Source organism: Trachinotus anak, unplaced genomic scaffold, assembly GCF_046630095.1.
Source record: "Trachinotus anak isolate AG129_WGS33_773 ecotype Australia unplaced genomic scaffold, CSIRO_AGI_Tana_v1 ptg000012l, whole genome shotgun sequence".
Lineage (NCBI taxonomy): Eukaryota > Metazoa > Chordata > Actinopteri > Carangiformes > Carangidae > Trachinotus > Trachinotus anak.
Genome location: NW_027273863.1, coordinates 16,804,909 through 16,826,377, shown reverse-complemented (window position 1 = coordinate 16,826,377; position 21,469 = coordinate 16,804,909). Strand labels below are relative to the sequence as shown.

General features: G+C 38.3%; 1 protein-coding gene across 3 annotated transcripts in view; it reads left to right on the top strand.

Annotated features, from left to right (window-relative positions):
• pth1r (parathyroid hormone 1 receptor) overlaps positions 1 to 21,469 on the top strand; it is a 43,165-nt gene that overhangs the window by 10,677 nt on the left and 11,019 nt on the right. The window contains exons 2-5 of one of the 3 annotated variants that reach the window (XM_071491549.1): positions 10,466 to 10,568; positions 16,621 to 16,731; positions 16,963 to 17,084; positions 21,106 to 21,200. In XM_071491549.1, the coding sequence (XP_071347650.1) occupies positions 10,466 to 10,568; positions 16,621 to 16,731; positions 16,963 to 17,084; positions 21,106 to 21,200 (431 nt within the window). Of the gene's footprint in view, positions 1 to 10,465; positions 10,569 to 16,516; positions 16,732 to 16,962; positions 17,085 to 21,105; positions 21,201 to 21,469 lie in introns of those variants that run through there. The other 2 variants (XM_071491550.1, XM_071491551.1) reach the window with 2 other exon arrangements.

Sequence of the window (21,469 nt, the reverse complement as noted above, 5' to 3'; positions counted from 1 at the left end):
CTTTCATGTGCCATGGATCAGTTCTACTTCAGTTCACCAATCCTTTAAACCTTGGATGTACAGTATATTATCAAAACTTAAACATAACATCTTGTCATTAGGCAAGACTGCTAACCACCAGCTTTAAATGGTGGATTTTATTTTTAAAGATGGTTTTGTACCTCAATGACTGATGCGCCAAGAAAATTCACTCCAACTGCGTTGCTTTGCTGTGTTTACAATGGGCCAAATGACTGATGTTGACTTGGACCGTCCTCTTCCGTGCACACTGTTTGCCTTTTGCTATATGGAGTCTACCTTTCACCCACGAGTCATTTTCAGTCAAATAAAAAACATGGTTCAGAGACCTCAGCACCGGTGACCTTGTAGTAAGTGGAAAGTGGAAAGCTCATGCTGACAGGTCAGTTGCAGGCCTCTCAGTTGGAGTACACCGTTAACACTACGGCTCATGTGTGCTTGCATTTTCTGCACTCACCATACAGTCTGAGCTTGTTCATCCTCAGCTGTGTGCATTAGCAGTTGTGTCTCGGTATGAAATCCTTTAAATGCAGTTGGAATATATATATATATATATATATTTATACTGTATATAATGTATGTATCTCTGAAGTTAATCCAGCAATGGCTCGGCATGTTTTTCAGTGGCTTTATAGAATCAGATTTGTGGGACTCAGCAGGCCTGCCAGCAACATTTCAAAAGTGATGTCAAAATAAATTAAATATCAGCCACTTTTACCTTTGTTTAAGTGTCACAGAACGCACGACCATCTCTGACTTGAATCGCTTGATTTGAGTTGCAGTGTCATTTTTATTCATTTTAACAGCTTGTGATTCAAGTGCACTTATGTCATCCAAATGCTTTTTCCTGGATGTTTTGCTGAGAGGAATTATGGTTCATGTTATTTATGTCAACACTTACAGCAACGCTTCAGGGGAAGACGCAACATATGCACATTTTTAATATCATTTTGAAGGTCATAGTAATGTTGTTTCTATCATGTTTTATTAATTTCTATGCAGTAGGAAAATCTGTGGTTCAGTAACAATATTAAAAATAAGCTAAAGACAAATTAGAATACTTTCATCTAATTTGGCCGCATTTCAGCCTTGTGAACTACACTTTAAAGCAGATACATGTTTCATAATATTCTTTGGTGTTCTGTTAAATTAGCATGCTCTGACATGACTTTGTCTTTGCTTGGTGATTTTAAATTCTCTTTTCTGTGTTAGAATAGCTCCATCGAAAAGCACTTCAATCAAGGTGACCAACTGCACAAGGTTCACTCTCTTCAGTGAGCCTCTTCAGTAAGTAAATCAGAAGGGTGGAATATTAGCAGGCAATGAGAGACACCTTGGGTGATTAAGTGGTGCCTAATTAGTCCACAATTTCCAAGGCTTTATTGGGAAGACAGTTACAATTAGGGGTCTTATGCAAACAGTGTCCTTGTCCTAGTTTTTCACAGGCTGCAGGCTGCTTGGTGCCCCTTTGGTTAACAGTGGAAAAGGAGCTGATTGCTTCTAGTGTTGCCCTCTACATGCGTCACCTTTTTGTGCTCCACTCCTTCCTCACTCAAATGATAAACTACGTCCACACTGCACTGATTGCTGTGTTGAGCTCTGCTCTCACTGGTAATGGCACATAACGTACTTGCTGCAGGAATTATTTTCATCAGGTTGGAAAGGTCAGAAGGACGAGCGCTGCATTGGCTGTCGACTTCAAAGTGTTCTTCACTGTGCTCAGTCTTACTGGTCAGACTGGCCAAATTCTTTGAACGCCATCTCCCACTGCGTGACTGTCTGCACCTAAAATTTTGTGTGTGTGTGTGTGTGTGTGTAGCCTCTTGGGACAGGCATTTTCACATAGTTTTCTGGTTCACCGACTAGTTATAACATTATGTGGTTAAAATTGCTAACTGACATTTTTAGACATTAATGCATCAAGACCAAGATCAACCGGAATCACTGGTTTTGACAGTTGTAAGGCTGCAACTAATGAATATTACCATTATTGATTAATCTGCTGATTATTTACTCAGTTAATCACATAAAGATTAAGTGTATAAAATGTCGAAATAGTGAAAAATGCCCATCACAATTTCTTCAAATGTCTTTTTATCCATTTTGCTATCACATAAAACAAAGAAAAGAAACTTTTTTTGGACATTTTATTAGTGGAAAAAAAAAAGTATTAATTAACTGATGGTCAGAATAGTTGCCAATTAATGCTCTGTTGATCAACTAATTGTTAGACCAATTGTATCACATTATTTAAATACATTGAGAAATAGTCCATTTTCTAAAAATTTTATTGGGTAGTACTTTATATATAAATAACCTGGTGGTGATTTCCTTTTTTTGGGTTAACTCAGTGAGTACAATAGATCAATAATCATTTCTTTAAACTGGTGCGGAAATTTTCATGAGCTAGTTCTGCTCGTTCATTTGCAACTCTGCACAAATACTAATCACAAAAAAGAAACACTGCAATGCAATCCACTATCCCAGTACTTTTGACACTATATCAAAAATAGTCTTGGTGGTGCTCAGATGGCCACAAGTTGTGGTTTGTGGTGTTGTAGTTTTGGATTGCATTGTATAATAAGGTGTTATTTTGCTCTCCCATACAGGAAAACGAGGACACAATAAATTACATAGTGTTGTGTGTTGTTGACACAGTGTCTGTATGACGTACGGGAGAAGGCTTTCTGATGGTAGCTCCATGGTGGTTGATAGTAACATCCAAAATTGTTCGTCTGTAATGACACTGGCTTTGTGATGTTAAACAAAGTGGAATAATAGTTGAAAAAGTCCCTGCAGGCAGTTAATTATAATGTTAAGAGTGCGATTCACTGCTCCAATACTAGACCAAGGTTCTGCAAATGAAGTGGATTAATTGGCAGCTGAAACAGAGAAAACATCAGTGGCAGTGATGAAGACGCTGATTCGAATGAACAGAAACCAACCTCTACAATGTGGACCTGAACCACAAAGGCTGAAGCATGACCTGACAGTCAATTCACTGTCATCATTCATTTATGGAACCTTTTGTGTGAAAAATGAACTTTGAAAAGCTTTCAGACATGTTCAGGCGTATCCTGTTTTTATCATGCGGCATTTTTTTTTCCTGGCAGTATGTATTTTGGTGAAAGGCTCATTTAAAAATGGATGAGTCCATTAGAACATACCTGCCGTCTACCTTGATAAATATTGTAGAGCCCAACTTTCTACAACCTCGCCTATTTCATTTTTACAGTTACTGCAGGTCGGACGATTTACAACTATGTAATTTGACACACAAATTTGACACTTCAGTCATTATAACAGCCCATACTAACAAATGGAAAATGTAAATAATCTATTTTCAGTGGCTGAAGTCTATTTCTCCACACATAATGTGTGAATGTTTTGTGGCAAAAAAGTAACACAGTTTTTTTTTCTTCTTCTTTTCTTGATATTCCTGTACTGATGAACACAATCATGAATAAATGTTGCTTTAATATGGACGCTGACATTATCTCACATTTTACCCTGAACTGCTGTGATTTAGAGGATTACTGCTGATTTTGCAACGCTGTGACTGAGAGGGTATCATATGCCATTAATGCTACTGTGTAATAGAACTGCACGATGTGTTACATCTGGAAAAAAGAACGGTTCTTATGGATTATGAATCCACTTTAAAATATATTTTTAACCTGTAATCCTCATAATCCACAGATAGCAAATGACTATATTTACATTATGTGTAAGTGATTGTCCTGCAGTCTGCCTCATGTGTTATTAGCTGACACTGTTGTGACATCCATTAAGATATTATGAAATGTTTAGTGCTTTTGATTGTTGCATAACCTTTAGGTTTAAGCTTTTGATGAAAATTAAAATGCTGCATTTGTATTGCTTTATTGGAGAAATGTCCCATACTTTGCATATTAAATCACTTATATAACACAAAAATGGTCCATTTTAATTTTGAGAACAACACAATCACCACTATCTGGACTCCACGAGATGTATGCCGCCTCTCAGAGCTGCACACAATGTTTCCATCAAGGACAAAAGTGCTGTTCTTCAGGCTTACGACCAGAGCAGGGTATAATTAGGAACTAAATGCTGCTTTAAGTCAGAATGTGGTCTGCAAGCATTTCCAAAGGACAACCAGTCTTGTGGTTTGTGGTTTTTATCATCAAATGCAAATTGCACAGTTGAAGAGGAGTGGCACTGACTCATAGAGTTTATAATATCCAGGAACCTCATCCGCTAAAACATTCATGCGGTGCAATATGTCAAAAGTAACATATTCATGTTTTTTCCAGATAGAGGACAGGCCATTAAAAACTAGATTCAGCGGAGTTATAATTTTGTAGGACCCCCCCCCCCCCCCCCCCCCCGCCTCCCTTTCCTTATTTTGTGAAGAAAAAATGTACAGGAAAGTCAAAAAAGCCCTTGGGATCAAATTTTGAATATATGCCAACAGTAAGGAAGTGAATGTTAGCTTATGGTGTAAAGAATGGCAAATGACCAAAACACGTACATAAAACAAACATTCAACTGTATCCCCATAATAGAGGCGCTTTACAGCGACCAGAGTAAATATTATCAGTATATTATTTATCATCCATGTGATGAAGTGTGATCTGGAAAGGAAAGTCTCACTTTATATGACCATTTACCTAAAAATCTCATCCTCTCTGACGGATCAGAAACAAAGCAAGGCATTCTTGGATGACTCTGTAGTGATAGAGAAAATTAGTGTGGTTTGTGTTTCCAGTCAAAATACTAACAACTATAAACATCTCAAAACACTGAATTAAGACACTGTATGTGTTTGCAGGTTCCCCCCTTGGCCTCATGTATCAACAATTCAGTTGTAGGATTAATATTAATCTCATATTTTCAACAACTCCTGATATTTAACCTGAAACGAAACACATTATTAGGTACTGTATCTCACACTGACATAACTCTGTAAAAGCATCCGTCAGTAAGGACAAAATAATTGAATTATGTAAAATATTCAAGATTACGTTTGATCTGCCATGATGCACATCTTGGTAATTTCACAGTGTAATCTAATATATTCATAATACAGGAACATGAGATTTGGCTTCTCTCATAAACACTGGATGCAAAGAGAACTGCGGCAGCTGTTGTTTTTTTCAGCTGGTTGAAGAAATCACTCAGTCTCTGTTCCAGAGTTTGCTGTAATGAGGTGTTTGTTAGTACACCAGTACGCAGTGAGCTTACAGACACAGAGAGTGGGTCTGGGAAGACCCAGTGGGAACATTTGACACAGAGGAACAAAGGGTAGGGAGGGACCAGCAAATGAAGGGATAGTGTGGAAATACAATAGTAATCAATGGGTGGGGTGTGGATGGACAGTTTACAGTGACAAAGGATGATGAGCTCAGGGGGTCCGGCCAGCAGTTAGTAATAATAAAGGAGTGGCAGTGGAAAGTCAGTGCACTGGAACATGAGAATCTGTCTTTGGTCTCAAGGCAAGTCACATGTGATTTTATCTTTATTACTGTTCAGTGACATTTTTAGGTGCATTACAGTGAACCTCTGGATTTCAGTTCCTGGTTCAAATCAACTCAATTTGCTCATATTGGAGATTATCGGATGGAGAGGCTGTCTACATCCCAACTGCTGTTTTGGCTCTCAGCCAGTGGCTGACTGAGCAGAGTCAGCTCTCAGACACTGTGGACTCTCAGTGGTCCTCTAGCGCCACCATCAAGCTCACCTTTCAGTTGTCAAATAAACTCATCTCAGGGCACGTTACTTGTAAATACAAGATATTTGTTTTGCACAAGCATATTTACATCATGAAAACATTTTCATCTTACAATCATTGCCCAAGCACCACCGTTAAGCCACACTTTGACTTCCCTGGTGAGGAAAACAGCTAAACCAGTCTTTGCTTATGGGAGGGTTTCGGTCAGTTGCTGGTGTTTTACTGGTCTGAGCTGCAGTCTTGCTGGTTAAGAAGAAAGAACCATCATCATGTAGGTTTGACTGGTTCTTGCTTGGTCAGATTATTAGCAACTTGCATCAAGGTGTATTCATCTTTGTTTTGGGAGAGAACAGTGAGCTGCCCCTTCATTCATTTAAACTATTCAACTTCCTAGGTATTATCTTACACAAACTATGAGGAGACATTTCACCTTTAAATATCTGAAGCGATCCACCACTATTACTGTAAAAATATGTCAATCCTGACAGAAATGTTCTTTTTTATTTGGTTTTCAGGGAGGCCAGTGAAAGGTTCAAGCCCCTTTGTCTTGCTTATAAATAGTGATAAGCTCTCTGCCGCCGTCATGATTGTTGGAAAGAACAAGCATTTTCGTTTAATGATTATGGGATTGTTTTGTACTTTAGAGGACTTTTTCATGGTCTGAGATACTACTAATGAGATCATTGGGCTGCACTTTGAATTCATATCCATTGTTGACGTATTACAGAAAATTACGCCCTATTGAACTCAGTGGTGTTTTTGCGGTTCATTTAAACTTTTTGGATACTACAGGTTTTTTTGTTTTGTGCTTTCTAATGAAAGTCTACCCCACAAGCTCCAGCTTCTCTGATTCACTGTAGAGCATTTCAGGAAATGACTTTGGTCAACCACAATTTTGTTGAAAAAAAATGAAAAAAAGCATAGGCTGTCCACAATCAAGACTGTTGGTAATGTACCGGAAACCCAGTGTCTCCACTCAATGTATGCATGGCGTCTATCTGCATGACTCCATTTCTGATGGACGATTTTTTTTTAAATTTTTTATTTTTTTATGGCTTTTCTACAAAATATCCAAAAATCAACAAATGAACACTAAAGACATTCATTCACGACAGCAGACAAGTTAAACCTTTATAACTAAATATAACATTTGGTTACTAAAATAATTTAGTACGCAAATGCTTGAATTAGAAGACTAAAACTAAACTGTAAATGTGCCTTCACTCCCATACTGTATAGTGTCAGTATTTAGTCACAGTGGTTCAACACTGTCTTGACACGCCAGCCTAAATACAGTTCTCTCAATATTGGTCTTATATCCTTGCAGAGAGCTGCAGTTTAAGTCATCAAGCCGCAGTTTGCAAAGACAAATAGAAACTTGTGGTTTATTCAAGTGGAGTTTGTATTCTAGAGACCAGTGATGAAAACACACATATTTATATGGTGTGTATTTTTCTAATTTTCATTTTGGCACGCACTCAAAAGCATTTAACAAAAGGAATACTGTGTTTTGAATGAAATGCAGTAAATAAGAATGTCCATGTTTCTCCCTGTGAGAGTTGTATTTACTTTGGAGGTTTGGACGCTGGCCAGTGGAGGAGGAATAGTTTTCAGAAATAATCAGGGGGCGCACTTATTACCCAGGATTCTCTTCTTAAAACGGTAAATGATACTCTTCTACATCCCTGTGAGCAGGAGTCTGCAGATGAAGGAGAAATTCCTCTAGTTTTTGAGAGAGAAAATAAATCCCTCGAAACTCCAGGCTTCATTTTAGTTTAATGTTTCACAGGGTCTCAAGCAGCGCTGTAAAAGGTTAAGATATTTGTTCCTAATGTGTTGGAACGACCTTCTCACTTAGAGGGTTTGTAGAAAAGAGCTGAAAGAAGCAAACTGTAGCTGATGTGCACCCTGTGATTTCAAAGTGTGGTAAACTATCTGACATTTCACACCACTTTGAAGAGTTTGACTCAAGTAAAAAAAGACCCTGATGACAAAAAATGCAACATACATGCAGCAGATACATAAACTAGATGTTAATTGCAAGTTTATTCTCATTCAAACTGTGAAAATACACAAATTTAATTTTAAAAAATGTGTTCCTTTTATATACTATACTGGACTATGATAATGACACTTTTTAGAGCAGTTAGCATCCAGGTTCCCTGTCTCTGGTTTCCTGTTGGTTAAGCTTTTCACATACAGTAACTCCAGCCAGTTATTTAGATGAAAATAGCGTCAGCGTCTCAGGAGCTGTCAGTGGAATATTCTATATTGGTATAGTTAGCACAGTAAACAGGTAGTATCTATCCTTGTTTGCCTGCGGTCAAATGTTGTTCCATCTGTGGTTGTTTACTGTGCAAAGCCATAAATGTCTTCATTCTGTAACCTTATTCAGCTCTCAGACTGGACATCCTTATTTCAGGGCTGAAAGTAGTGAAAATATTGATGGATTGAGGTATTATGGTTTTGTGTGCAGCAAACCCATGACGGCTCGGTATTTACAGTTTACTTTTAAGATCATGAAATTACGCACCAGAGACAATGTGTATACACGTCTTCGTTCCCCAATTTACTCCTTGTGTCAGTGTTTAGATTTATAAGTTTCTTAACTCCTTCTTCAGATTTTAAACAGGCACTGGGGGGTGGAGTGGGGTGGGGGGGTGGGGGTGGGGGGGGGGGGTGGGGGGGGGGGGGGGGGGGGGGGGGCTTAAAATAATATCAGAAGTTTGCTTTGCTGCAATAGTTGATTTTCCATGTCACTTTTAGCAGCAAACTGCTCAAATATAGATACTGCTTACTGTGTATTACTTCTGTTACAGTAACTGCATAAGCATTCCAGTGATGGAATAAAAGTACAGTAACTCGAGTACTAGAATATGTAATATAAGATACTGCATGCATGTCTTTTATATTACACGACTGACTACTTGTGCATTGTTGTAGAATTCTTTTACTAAAGTATTGGATCTGGATAACTCTTGCACCACTGTATCTTCATAGTGAGAAGCAGAAGGTGAGATAGCAACAGTGATTGTGTGGCGTAACTATTATGTTCTGCAGGATGTAACATATTTATCATAAGTTGTTAGCTGCCTGAACACAGCCATAATTATACGAACATCATCTTTTTAAAAGGTTTTCTTAACATCTGACATTCACAAATATATAAATCATGAATAAGCTGCTGCAGAGGCTGTGGTTGTATCGTGCATTTTAATAGCAAATTTAAAAATGAATTTGCCCTGAAAAGGGCTGTGATGCATTTTTTATATTTTAATTTCTACCTCTGTTTGAGTTTAACGTCTTTGTTCTCTCTGTGTTTTGGCTTCTTTCTTCTCCACACGTTGTGACTAAACTGCCTCTGGGTAAATTACTTTCTCAAAGCTACATAAACCAGCCCACTTCTTGTTTTGATAGAAGCAAGAACAAAATGTGATTTCTTTACATACAGATTTGTGATTTGTGTGTGATAGTGACAAATGCAGCTGCAGCCAGGGAGTCAGCTGCTCTGACTGAACGTCTGTCTTTAATTTGTACTGTTTGCTCTGCATCAGTGAACCAAAAAAACAAGACTGGGAGTTTGTTTTTTTCAGCCGTACCTCCAGGCACACTTTATGGCACACACGTTAGTTTGTGTTTCATTGTGTGGATACGGACTGCGTTTTGCTGCAGTGTGGCTCAAAGCACCATGAAAACCCCTATATGACAGCGTAGAAAATCCCTGTGATTTGTGCACAGATCTGTGCTTTAGGTTTAGTGCTGGGCTTGAATTTTCATGTTTTCATTTCCACTTTTCTTGTCACGCTCTGTTAGAAATGAATGTGGTCATTTTCAATACAGTCACATTTGTCATTGCCCAAAAGTAATCTGTGGTCAAACAGCCAGTCAGTGTGACCTATTAGAATGGAAAATGTTTCCTTGACTGGAAAACCACACCTGAGGTACCACGCCACACTCAAACACAATGTTCAAAAGCTGAGAAAATATAAGGTGTAAGGAAATGTTGGGAATAAAATGTCATTTTTGCCCATGTTGTAACTTTGTCATGTCTGATTAGTTACTACGTAGAGGATTTAACCACAGGAATACAAGCTGGAACTATGAACAACAAGTGAAACTGATCCTGTTTATTCAAGGGAGAAAAAAACTACGTCTTTTATAACAGTCTTTTGCTTCATGACAGTTAAGAAATAAACATCCTACTTAGTTCATGAACATTTGACAGGTGAACTATCGCGGTCAATGTACAATCTAATCTGACCTTCCAGATACCGAACAGGCTGTCTAACTTCCAGGCCACCGTGTTGCTTTCACTCATATTCCATTTGAGAAAATGTCAGTAATATGTATTTTGAAGAGCATTTGACTGTAGGAAACTGTATTTAGATTGTGCTGTCCACAGCACTATGACCAGGGATGTAGAGAGTGGTTAGAGGGTTTTGAAGCGGCTGTGAAGGTGAAATCATGTCTGGATTTCAGCTAACTGATGCATTTCATGCTCATTTTTACACTAGGAGCAAAGTCAGAACCTTTGCTTTAGACCCAGATGAGACCACAAATGTGCAGTTAAATATTCACCCGTTTTGGGGTTTTTTTTGTGTCAGTATGCATCTTTGAACAGATAAAAAACTGCCATGTTGCACATTGATGTTTGGAAATTTTGGTTTACAACATACATTACAACAACATTATTTACGTATACCTCCTTAACCCTGTAATTTTCTGTTTCTGTAGGTTTATGCAGATGATGTGCTCACGAAAGAGGAACAGATAGGCCTGTTGTTCAAAGCCAAACGGAAGTGTGAGGGTAACATCAAGTTAAAGCACAAGATTCCTGGTGAGTAAAGAAAAAAGAATGAGTGTCTGTGGCCATGCAAGTGGCTCTGAGGGCTGTATCTGGGCACTAAATGCTATAAATGCCAATGTTAGCATGCTAACATGTTTGCAATGGCAATGCTCAGGTGCTGATGTTTAGCAGGTATAATGTTTATTGTGTTCACCAGCTCAGTTAAGTGTGTTAGCATGCTAACATTTACTAAACACACAAAATGCAGGTGAGGCTGAAGGGAGTGTAGTTTTGCAGGTATTTGGTCAAAATTGACCTAATGATGTTTTTAATAAAGAGTCAGAGGATCACCAATGTTTTTACAGTTAATACTGCAGGGGACATCAACGTCTGTGCCAAATTGCATAACAATCAATCCAGCAGTTGTTGAGGCATTTCACTCAACAGCACAAACATCCACCTCATGGTCTCGCTCGAGGAGATGTCAGGGGATCATCAAAGTCAAAAAGATTCATCCTCAGTGGGCCATGAATGTCTGTACCAAACTTCATGGGAAACCCTTCACTGTTTGTTTCAATATTTCAGTCTGGACCAAAGTGCCAGACTAACACACCAGCCCTGCCACCGCGGCCTTGTATAGGATGTGTCTTTTGCCATTGATCAGATGGTATCAAGTATCAATAGCTGGTAGCTGTTCGTCGATCATCAGTGTTTATGTTTGCCATACAAATCAGCAAATTAAATGAGTGTGTTGCATAGATAACAGATAAAATCAATAAGCCTGTCCATCACGGAAGGAAACTAATTAAGCAGGATATGTGACATTGTGACGGGCTCATGCGATGGCACAGTCCATCTTCATAAGCCTTGATGAGGTTTCCATTGGTGTGATTTTTTCACTCCCTGCAGCAAGTTGCTTCCAAAGAAGTTTGCTCATATCAAAGGCGACTGAGCCATATATCGCAGCGAAATAGTTTTATTTGTCAGAATAGCCACAGCTACTCAGGGAGCTCCCCAGTGTATTCTGGCCAGAGTCAGAGGTTCAGTGGGGTGTGCAATAAATCCAGCAGGGGCTGCCTCGAGCAGACCCTCATGCACACAGATTTGAAATACTAATGATGTACAGGGGAGGGGATGCCAGGAGTACCAGCAGGAGGATTGAGGAAGAAATCAATCAGCACAAATGGTAAAATTCACCAGGAACTGAAGGAGTAAAACAGCACAACTACCAGCAGCAGCAGCAGCAGCATGATCACAAGAGTGCATCAGACTGTAAGGGCCGCCTTGTTGTCTTGATTGAATGTGATTGGTGACTTGTTTGAATGTGACTGTTGATTGTGAGAGCTTATACTAATCAGCTGATGTTGGGCACACTTCAGCGCTTCTCAGTCTTTTTGCCTACTTTTTGCTGATGTGTTTAAATCAAATACGTCTTTTGAAGCAGTTCCCAGGCAGTGCAATGCATACTCGAAGTTGATGGTTACATTTGAAAATGCTGCTCTGTTTCCTTTGTCCTCCCTGCGGCTTTCCAGAGGCTGGGATGGAGGGCAAAGCCGATCCTGGGCTGTATTTGTGTATTTATGGGTGTCTGAGGAGCAGCATTTTCCAGCAGACCCCAGCATCTACTGTATCTCATTGTGGTTACTGTCATTTTCCCAGTTGATTGTTCAGAGGAGGATTTTGGATTCCACAGTCAAACCAATCATATTATTTTCTCTTTAACCCCAGTGCATTGTGGTCGCGTTGAATTCCTCGACCCTCTAGACGATACCCCCTTGTAGATGAAACACATAATTAAAAATGTTTACTTCCAGGCTCTGAACACGAAAACTTTTGTTGACCATTCCCTTGAGTTACTTTGCCCTGTGCAGTGTGGTATTTCCCAACGTTTCATGGTTTTGACAAATGTCCACAAATCTCAAATTGGATTTAAGAAAATATGACAGAATTGCTACTATTGAGAACTGCAGGCGCCGAACAGCAGCTTGTGTAAGATGTCCAGGGTTTACATAACAACGCTGTCCTTTTAACAGGACGGCCATAGATGCTAATGAAAAGCAGAACAGTCAGTCAAACATTAGGCCTCTCTCAGATGAGAGTCTGTGTTGCTCATCTGACCACATCATGCTTAATCCAACCTGACATGTCATAGTGACTGGCAAGCCTGGTGTCACACTCCAACAGCCACCTCCAAGCAACATTTGAAGCTGTCTTTTCATTTACAATTTTTTTTTTTTTTTTTTTTTTTTTTTTGTACAGTGAATTTTAAATATCATTATTTTAATAAGTCATGTAATCAGTAATTTAACACTATCTTGACTAACGGCATATGTCAGATTTAAGATTTACGTAATACGTAAACATTTTTAGTTTAACAATTTACATGATTAACAGTAGAATTATTTCACTTTTTTAATCATTTAATCAAAGAAATTAATTGACATATTAAACTATAATATAAATAATAGTCAGTTGCAGCCCCAGTGTAGTGCACTATACTCGCTATCTTCGGCATGTTTCTCTGTACATCAGTGAGGATGTTTGGACTTCAACAAGCTGATCAGGAATGTCTGTCCGGGCAATCTGGGAAATGCTTGAGGTGCTGTTTTGGGGGTATATCAGCACATGAGAGCTGGCCTGCATACCTGATGATGCTGGCACACACTGGACGTGACTCATCCTGCATGTGGTGGCTGTTTTCTGACCTCTTTTGGAAGGTTGCACATGTCTGTTCAATCACATAACAGCTGAAGGAATTAGAATAAACATATTACCTTAATAAAGAAGAAGAGAGTCCCCGGTGTGACTGTACTGTATGCCTGGATAAGCACATATGTGCTCTTGTAACATGCTTGATTTGAATTTTCCTTTTTTTTTAACTTAATGGCATGTGAATTGCTTTTACTTCGCTTTACTTGAACTTGATTTGAACTTAAGAGTCTCATCTGGTTGTTTGTTTGTAATTATGTAATGTGGAAATCATCTAAAACCTGGGTCGTGGTTTTGCTGTGATGCGGAGTAAAGTTATGGAGGCTGTCAAGATTTGAGATAAAGTTCAAGGAAATCATTACTTGTGCTTTCTGATGACCCGTGTAAGCATTTTCTTTGAAGTGGTTGTTAGGATTTGGACAGAGTTCACCCTTGTATTGTTTTCTTTTAGATATTCTTTTTTTTTTCTCTTGAATTGTGGCGTAACCTTGAATCTGTGGGTTGAGGTAAACTCAGAGAATAGCAGCCAGTGTACATTTTTTAGGACTTTGGCTTTACATCTGTGTTTGTCTTTCCTGTGTCCTGCCTGACCACCCCCGGAGTTTTTTTTTTTTTTTTTTTTTTTTTCTGGCACTGTAAACTTGTGGTTTTCTGAACTATTATAGGAGATGTGGGTGATGACTATTTTAAAACAGCAGCAGTGTGAAATGTAGGATTTACTCAGAGTAATGAATTGATTGTGCGCTGAAAAAGATTAAGTCCCATGTGAGGCTGAAACTTTGGTTTGGTTTTATTTCAGCATTTTATCTATTTGTTTTTTTTCTCATTTGTGCTTTAAATACACAAAAGTCTCCATTACGTGGCTGAGACAAGGTTTTCATTGAGGGAAACACTGAGGTTTGCCTGGAGAGGACAGTGGAGGGATGTGGGTTCAATGCCCCAGACCTTGCAGTGTGAAAATAGCTCAGCCTTCAAGCTTGTGGTCTTGGTGTAGAATAACATCAGCAATCATTATAAAAGGTTGCATGTATCAGGAGAAAGTGTAATATGTGTTTTGACATCTGCAGGTCAGAATCAAATGAGTTGGGGGGGAAAGAAAACCTTATTAAAAACCCCAGTGACATCACTAATACCAAAGTCCCCCCGTAGTCACGTTTATATTTAAATCGTGGTCAAGAAATTTTCGGGAAATTATATATGTGTGTGTTCGGTGTTTAATTTAAGCCTGTTAGTAGGTGGTCCGATGGTAATAAAACCTATGGCAAAAGTGAACAGCAATTCTACTTTTACTCCCAGGATGTGTGGTCAGTGTGATTTTCAAAACTAAGTGCTGTTTTTCTCCCACCAGAGATCTGTAGGAATCAGTCAGCTCCACTCAGTCTGCTCTTTAATTTTGTGACAGGCAAATAAAAAGCATGTCGTCATTGCTTCAGATGTTTCTTTGTAAGTTTGATTACAGGAATGAGAAAATAATGGATCTACTGAAAAGAGAGGATAGTTTTAGTTTTATCCTTAGCTACTTATTAGTGGTCAAAGTGGGGCAGATGTTTTCAATAATACAACATAAATGCCAAGCCATAAGGGAGGCTTTTGCCAGGAATCTGTGGGGAAGGGGACTGTGCTCCCACTATCAGAGGGCTGAGGTCCACGGTTTAGCTGACAATTAAGGGGCTCTGTGCTGCGAAACAGATTTTTATTTTTTTTTCCATTTGAACCTGCAGCGCTTTGTCTGATCTAAGTATAGACACATTATTACAAAATCACATGGACTGCATTCCTCACTGAAAATAGATGACAAAGTTTTTGTTTAGAAAAAGAATGCAGTAAGAAATGTTGTAGGAATCACAAGAAAGTGAAGAAAATACTGAGAGGTTTGTGTCATAATGGTTCCCTGGCTTTTTACATTGTAAATGTTTTTCACCACAGCCTCAAAAACTCTAAACTTTAATTGAAAATCCCTTTAAGTTTCATTGGACCCGCCAATCCTGTAATTGAAACAAAACGCATGAAGTTTAATTACATGATTTTTATAATAGTCGATTTCTCTAAATTGGTTCAGCTGGTACTGATTATTCATTATGCAAATCTGATCTGGCAAGAGAAGATATTCAGAGCATTTATTATTATTATTATTATTATTATTATTATTACAATACACTTTTTTTTTCAAATACTTTTTCTGCATTCAAGTGAATAATTCATTAGTGTTAAATGTTAAAATGTTAATTTAACTTGAACAATTTTGTGTCTTATTTGTTAGTATTAAATTGTTGTATTCTATCAGATGCAAAAAATAAAAGCAACAACACGATGTCCATCATATATCAGCCATCGGCCGCACCGCTCTCAAAGTATCAGCATCAACATCGACAACAGCCATTGAAAAACCTATATTGTTTGACAACTAATTATTATGATGATAATTATTATTAGTAGTAGTAGTATTAATATTGTGGGCATTATTATTTGTTTGTTACATAGTGACATAGAGAGATGACTGGATCACTAGGGCTGCCCAGTGACTAAGTTTAAAGTTGAAACAATAGCCAATGATTGAAGTACATGATTAAAAGAAGTTAATAGATTAATTGGCAACAAATTTGATAATTATATAATTGTAACAGTTGTTCAACCAAGCAAAACAGCAAATATTATATTGTTGTAACGTCTCAAATGTTGAGATTTGCTGGTTTTACATTATTTGAAATTGAGTGTCTTAGCAATTTGATCTGTTTGTTAGATAAATCAAGACGTGAAGAACATGAGATTGGTATTTTTTACTATTTTATGACATTTCACAAAATGCATCCCTCAGTAAGTTGAATGTGATGCAGGCAAAAAGGAAAATGAGCTATATAACATAACACTTTTATTTTGCAGTAATAAGCTACTTAGGTTACTACAAGGCAGCCAATGTTGCAGAGATTATTTTCTAAATGACATTTATACTGAAACCAACTGCATACAACATAAAAACAATAGGATGTTATCAACAGTGTAGCAGTTATGGAAATCTGCTGCAGGTAACAAGCAAATAAAGTTGCAATAAACACACAAGATTCAATGGACAAATTGTTATTAGTAGTCTATGCATTGCATGATTGTCTTAATTATATCACAACAGATGGACAAGTATGTATGTTCTTAGGGTGACCCGTGCTTTCCTTAAACAAGACAGACTTAACACAGATCACATGTTTCCTCCTCTGCTGTGCTCGGTTTACATATCAGTAAAGTTCATGCATCTGGCCTAGTTTTTTAAAGGACAACAGAATCATTTAAAACACAAAGTCCTGCTCTTGTAAATGCCCATAGCCATGTAACCCTGGAACCAAGGGAGAACAATTCTCTGTGGCTCTTTTTTTAAAAGTCAGCATTGCTTTTGTCTCTGCAGATGGTTTCTGCTCACCAGAATGGGATGGTATTGTTTGTTGGCCTGAAGGGCCTCCGGGAAAGCTCGTATCTACCGCCTGTCCAGAGTACATCTATGACTTCAACCATAAAGGTAAGTCTGGCCCTGGATACAGTCAGCAGTTGAAACCCTGAAGCTCATTTTCAGCTGATGAAAGAGCACCAGGGCTCAGATGCTACTGTATTCTGTACAATCATAACCTGGGCTCCTTATGAAACCTCTTTAGCAATTTCTAATTAATTAAAAAAAAAACAAGCTAAGAATGAGTAACTGACTGTGTTGGCATGTAATTAAAAATAGACTCTTCATCTTCTTGATGGCTAGGCCTGGCATACCGTCGGTGTGACAACAATGGAACGTGGGAGCTGGCCACAATCAACAAGACGTGGGCCAATTATAACGAATGTGCAAAATTCCTCTACCATTACAACCACAGCCATGAAAAGGTGAGATCAATCTCATTTGCATTCACATGCTCATTGACACAGTTACAGTCCCTTCCTCCACAATAATTAAGAGCAATAGCCTCTGTGAATGCCTCCCCAAAGTAAATTGTCACACTTTAGCTAATACAGCCTTTTAGGCAACTATTGCACCATTTTACCCTGTAATTACAGTCACTGTGAAATGTGTAACACATTTTCAACTTGCCTTCTCAGTAATGTACAATACACTTTAAGAATATATTATGAAATGTTTTGAGATGAAGATGGGGAGATAATGACAGGATGACAACATGGGTGCTTTGTGACAATGATGAATGTGATGAAGCTGCAATTAGCTGAATGTCAATTCAAATATAAACAGAAACTTGACTGCAAATCATTCCATTCATTGAAAACCAAGAACTAACCAATCATGACCTTGTCTCCAGCTTCCACTTACTAGTAAATAAGAATTTTAGGATCCAAAACTCTCTGCAGTGCAGTGATGTCATGTTGTTTTTCTGGAAATTACGCAGAGTTGACTAATGCAGCTTTGAATGTACGGATTTTATTGTTGTTACTGTTTTTTTTCTTTTCTTCTTTAGCAAACTCAAATCTTGTAAATTTGTAAAACATTACATCATTTAATTTACACGGCCAAAAGCACGGCCACCTTCAAACATTACACTCAAGTGCGGCTGTTGAAAATTCAATTCCAAAGCCATGACCATTCCTATGCTGTTACAACAGCTTATTACACAGTTTTGGAAACTGGCTGCAGGGGTTTGGTCTCATTAAGTCACAAGATCATCGCTAAGGTCAGCCATGGGTGATTGGCACACAGTCAGTGGTCCATCTCACACCAGGTGTCCCCAGGTGTCCTCAACCCCATCATGGTGTTCGATGGGGTTGAGGTCAGTTCTTTTTTTTTTTTTTTTTTTTTTTCGCCAAATGCAGAAAATGTTTTTTTATGGACTTTGCTTTGATCACAGGGAGCACAGTCAGTCACATTGAAACAGAAAAGGCGTTTTGCAAGCTGTGGCCAAAAAGTTGGAAATGCACTGTTGTCACTGTAATATCACTATAATGAGGGATTATGATTCCCCTTCATTGGAACCAACTCAAAGAAAGAAGCAGGACAATAAGTTAAAGCACAGGCTTTTGGGTATATTGTGTGTTTACACTTAAGAAATCTGAGGCCTGTTTTGTAAAAAAATAATTAAAAAAAAATTATAATAATAATAATAAATAATTTGTGATTTAATTTTATTTAATTATTGTCATTTGCTGTTATTGAAGAAAACCGTTATTGCCTAAATACAGTGTTGGAGATAACATGGGGATGATACCATTGTTTGTTGTGTATTGTAACATTATGCAACAGTGGTGGCACGTTTCACACAATTTGCTACACAAACAAGCTCAACACAGAGTAAATGCAGCAGCATCACTGAGGCGGAGACTCCGGGATGAGGATCACATGACTGTCAGTGTCTAAGCACTTTCCCAGGTTCTCACTCTGACACTCATCACACCCTTAAGATACACGACTCCTGCATTTGTAATCTTAAACCACAGCTTCCTAATATGGCACACTACCATGTATCCACGAAGTGTAACCATCTGTAACATACAATCTAAACATTACCAGCATGTGAGAGTCAAACCTTGGATCGTAAATGCCATAAACGCTGACATCAACATCACACCACAGGGCGTGCTGGGCAAGTTGTTGTAAACCCAACCCGTGAGCCTTTTACTACCACCACCCCCACGAGACCGACAAAGGTGGATGTGACCCCGATTGCAGTTACTCCTCTTGTGTTTTTCTATCATTGCGTTGGGGGTTGTCAGAACACAACACTGGCAGTGAATAGGTCCACTGGGTATGGTAAGAAGAGTGGAAAGCAGCTAGAATCTGGCTGCAAATGGAAAAATAGCACTTACTCATCCATTATGGTGTGTATGTGAACACATTTTTCTTGTATAAGTAATCACAAGTATTTTATTTTATTTTTTTTAATCATGATCCAGAAACATTTTAATAATCTCACGTATTAAACATTCTATAGCCTTTAAATGAATGAAGTGTATTATTATATCATAGTTTGGTGTTAAGTGCCTCTCTAGTTTGGTTGCTAGTGGTTACAATTAATCTAACCCTTTGCAAGTGAATATGGGTCATAGAGTAATAGAGTAATCAGTCACTCATTGATGACTCATTGATGAAGAACATTCAAAGTTTGGCAGATGGCTGTGAAGTCTGTCATAGTTTGATTTCTACTCATTTTTGCCATGAAACGGTACAGAAATCCCACATAAATTTTCCTCTCCCCTGCTTGAATGTGGTGTGGAGGATGTGGGCATAACCTCATCATGGCACCCTTCAATTTCTTTCTGACTTCAGACGTTTATGTTGATGGGCTCCCAAGGGAGCGGTTGCAGCAGTTAATGACAAATACATGCGCACGAATGAAAGCCCCACACAGCACAACTGCCATACCGCCGACCACCACCACAACTTAGACAGGGGGATTTTTTTCTGGCACAGGACCCTCATGCTAAATGATAACAGCAGTGGAGTATCTGGTTACATCACACGGGGCTCTTGGCCCCATCAGCCTGTTGACTCACAGAGGGTCTGTGTAGTGGCTCTTCTTACATTGTCCTCCGGCTGCCAGCTCACGGCTGGAAGATCAGACTGCCCCACCCAGCCTTTCTCAGCTCCATCATGTCAAATGCTGTTTCCATTCGGAACTTCTAGGTACTTGAGGCATTTCTGTCACCAGGTGGCAATACATTTTCAAACGCAATGAAGTTAATGCATTATGAAGCTAAGTTTTGGGGGCGCCTTTTGTGAAAACATGCTCTTTTTAATAAAATCACTTGTGCAGAATATTGAGGTCAGTAAAATTTGAACTGTAATGTAATTAAGCTCAAAGAATACCCCTGACAAAGGTTAAATCAAGTCTTGGAAAATCTAACACAATACGTGAACTGAATGTGTCCAGTTTTTTTTCCCCAATTACCTGCATCACTAAAACTGAATTAAATTCTGCCAGTATGCATGTGATTTTCCAGCAGCTGAGGATAAATATGTTTGTCATACAATTTTCTTTTTCTTTTACTTATGGAAAAGATGATAGTGATAATGTATACTGACTGAATGATGCCTCCACCTCCTCCATTGTACAAAATGTAGGATGTTATGTTCAGTAGAAATAATAAGTGTGTTTTTTTCCAGTTTGGTGCTTTTATGCTATCCTGCATTACTAGCCATTTATTCACATAAATATTTGCACTGTTAAGTCGAATTGCCAAACTGCTGTATACATAAGGGTTTTTTTTTTTTTTTTTACCTAGAGTGTATACGCAGTACAGTATATATACTTTTTTGTGTATAAATCACAGGTATTTGTGATTTATGTCTTGTTGCGTACATACATTTTTTTTTTTTTTAAAGATGATATGTTTGGTATTTTTGCCTTTATTTGACAGTGGAAGTGAACATATAGACAGTAAATATAGGGGGAGGGAGACAGGGGAATAACATGCAACCATGCAACAAATATCAGGAGCAGAACCGTGGACATTTTGGTTACATGGAATGCACCTTAACCATGAGGCTTTCTGGGCACCACAATAAAATCTTTTTCATGTTTTCTGTGTTCTGTAGTTGACATTTTACTGTATAGATTTCCCCTACTCCACCTGTCCTACTTACTGATGGTGTCATTGTTACTGGTTATTGTTTTTAGAGACACAGATCAATGGTTGTTGGCCTGATTATATTTTACATGTTTTTTTCCCATCATGATGGCTATATATAGCCATATTGATAAAAAAAAATTCTTATTATCTTATAAGATAATAAGTTTTTTTTATCAATACACAAAATTGCAGTAATTTGACTAATACCAGCAGTACATCTAGCACTCTACAGTAAATGGAGGATGCTGTGCTGCAATCCTAGAGTGTTAATGTCTTTATCCATTTTGCTGCCCTATTGACAATCTACCAATTAATTATCCTCTTCCGACAGGAGGTCTTTCATCGTCTGTATCTCATCTACACAGTGGGGTACTCCATTTCTCTGGGATCACTCATGGTGGCTGTAGTCATCTTGGGATATTTCCGGTGAGTCACTGCTGTCACTGGGAGTTTTTCAATCAATCCTTTTAAACACAAGAATTCTCAGGGGGGAGTTTTAGAAACAGGGTCAGAAATTAAGGTGATAGCAATTGCAGAGGGGATCAAAACAGGAAGTCTAAATGTTAAATTGCACGATGGCATGATGAACACCAATTTCTCAGTCACAAACATACAGTGAAGCAAAGAGCATATTCATTTCATGATGACTTCATGGGAAAAAAGAGGCTTTATCGTGAAATCATGCAGGTGTACCT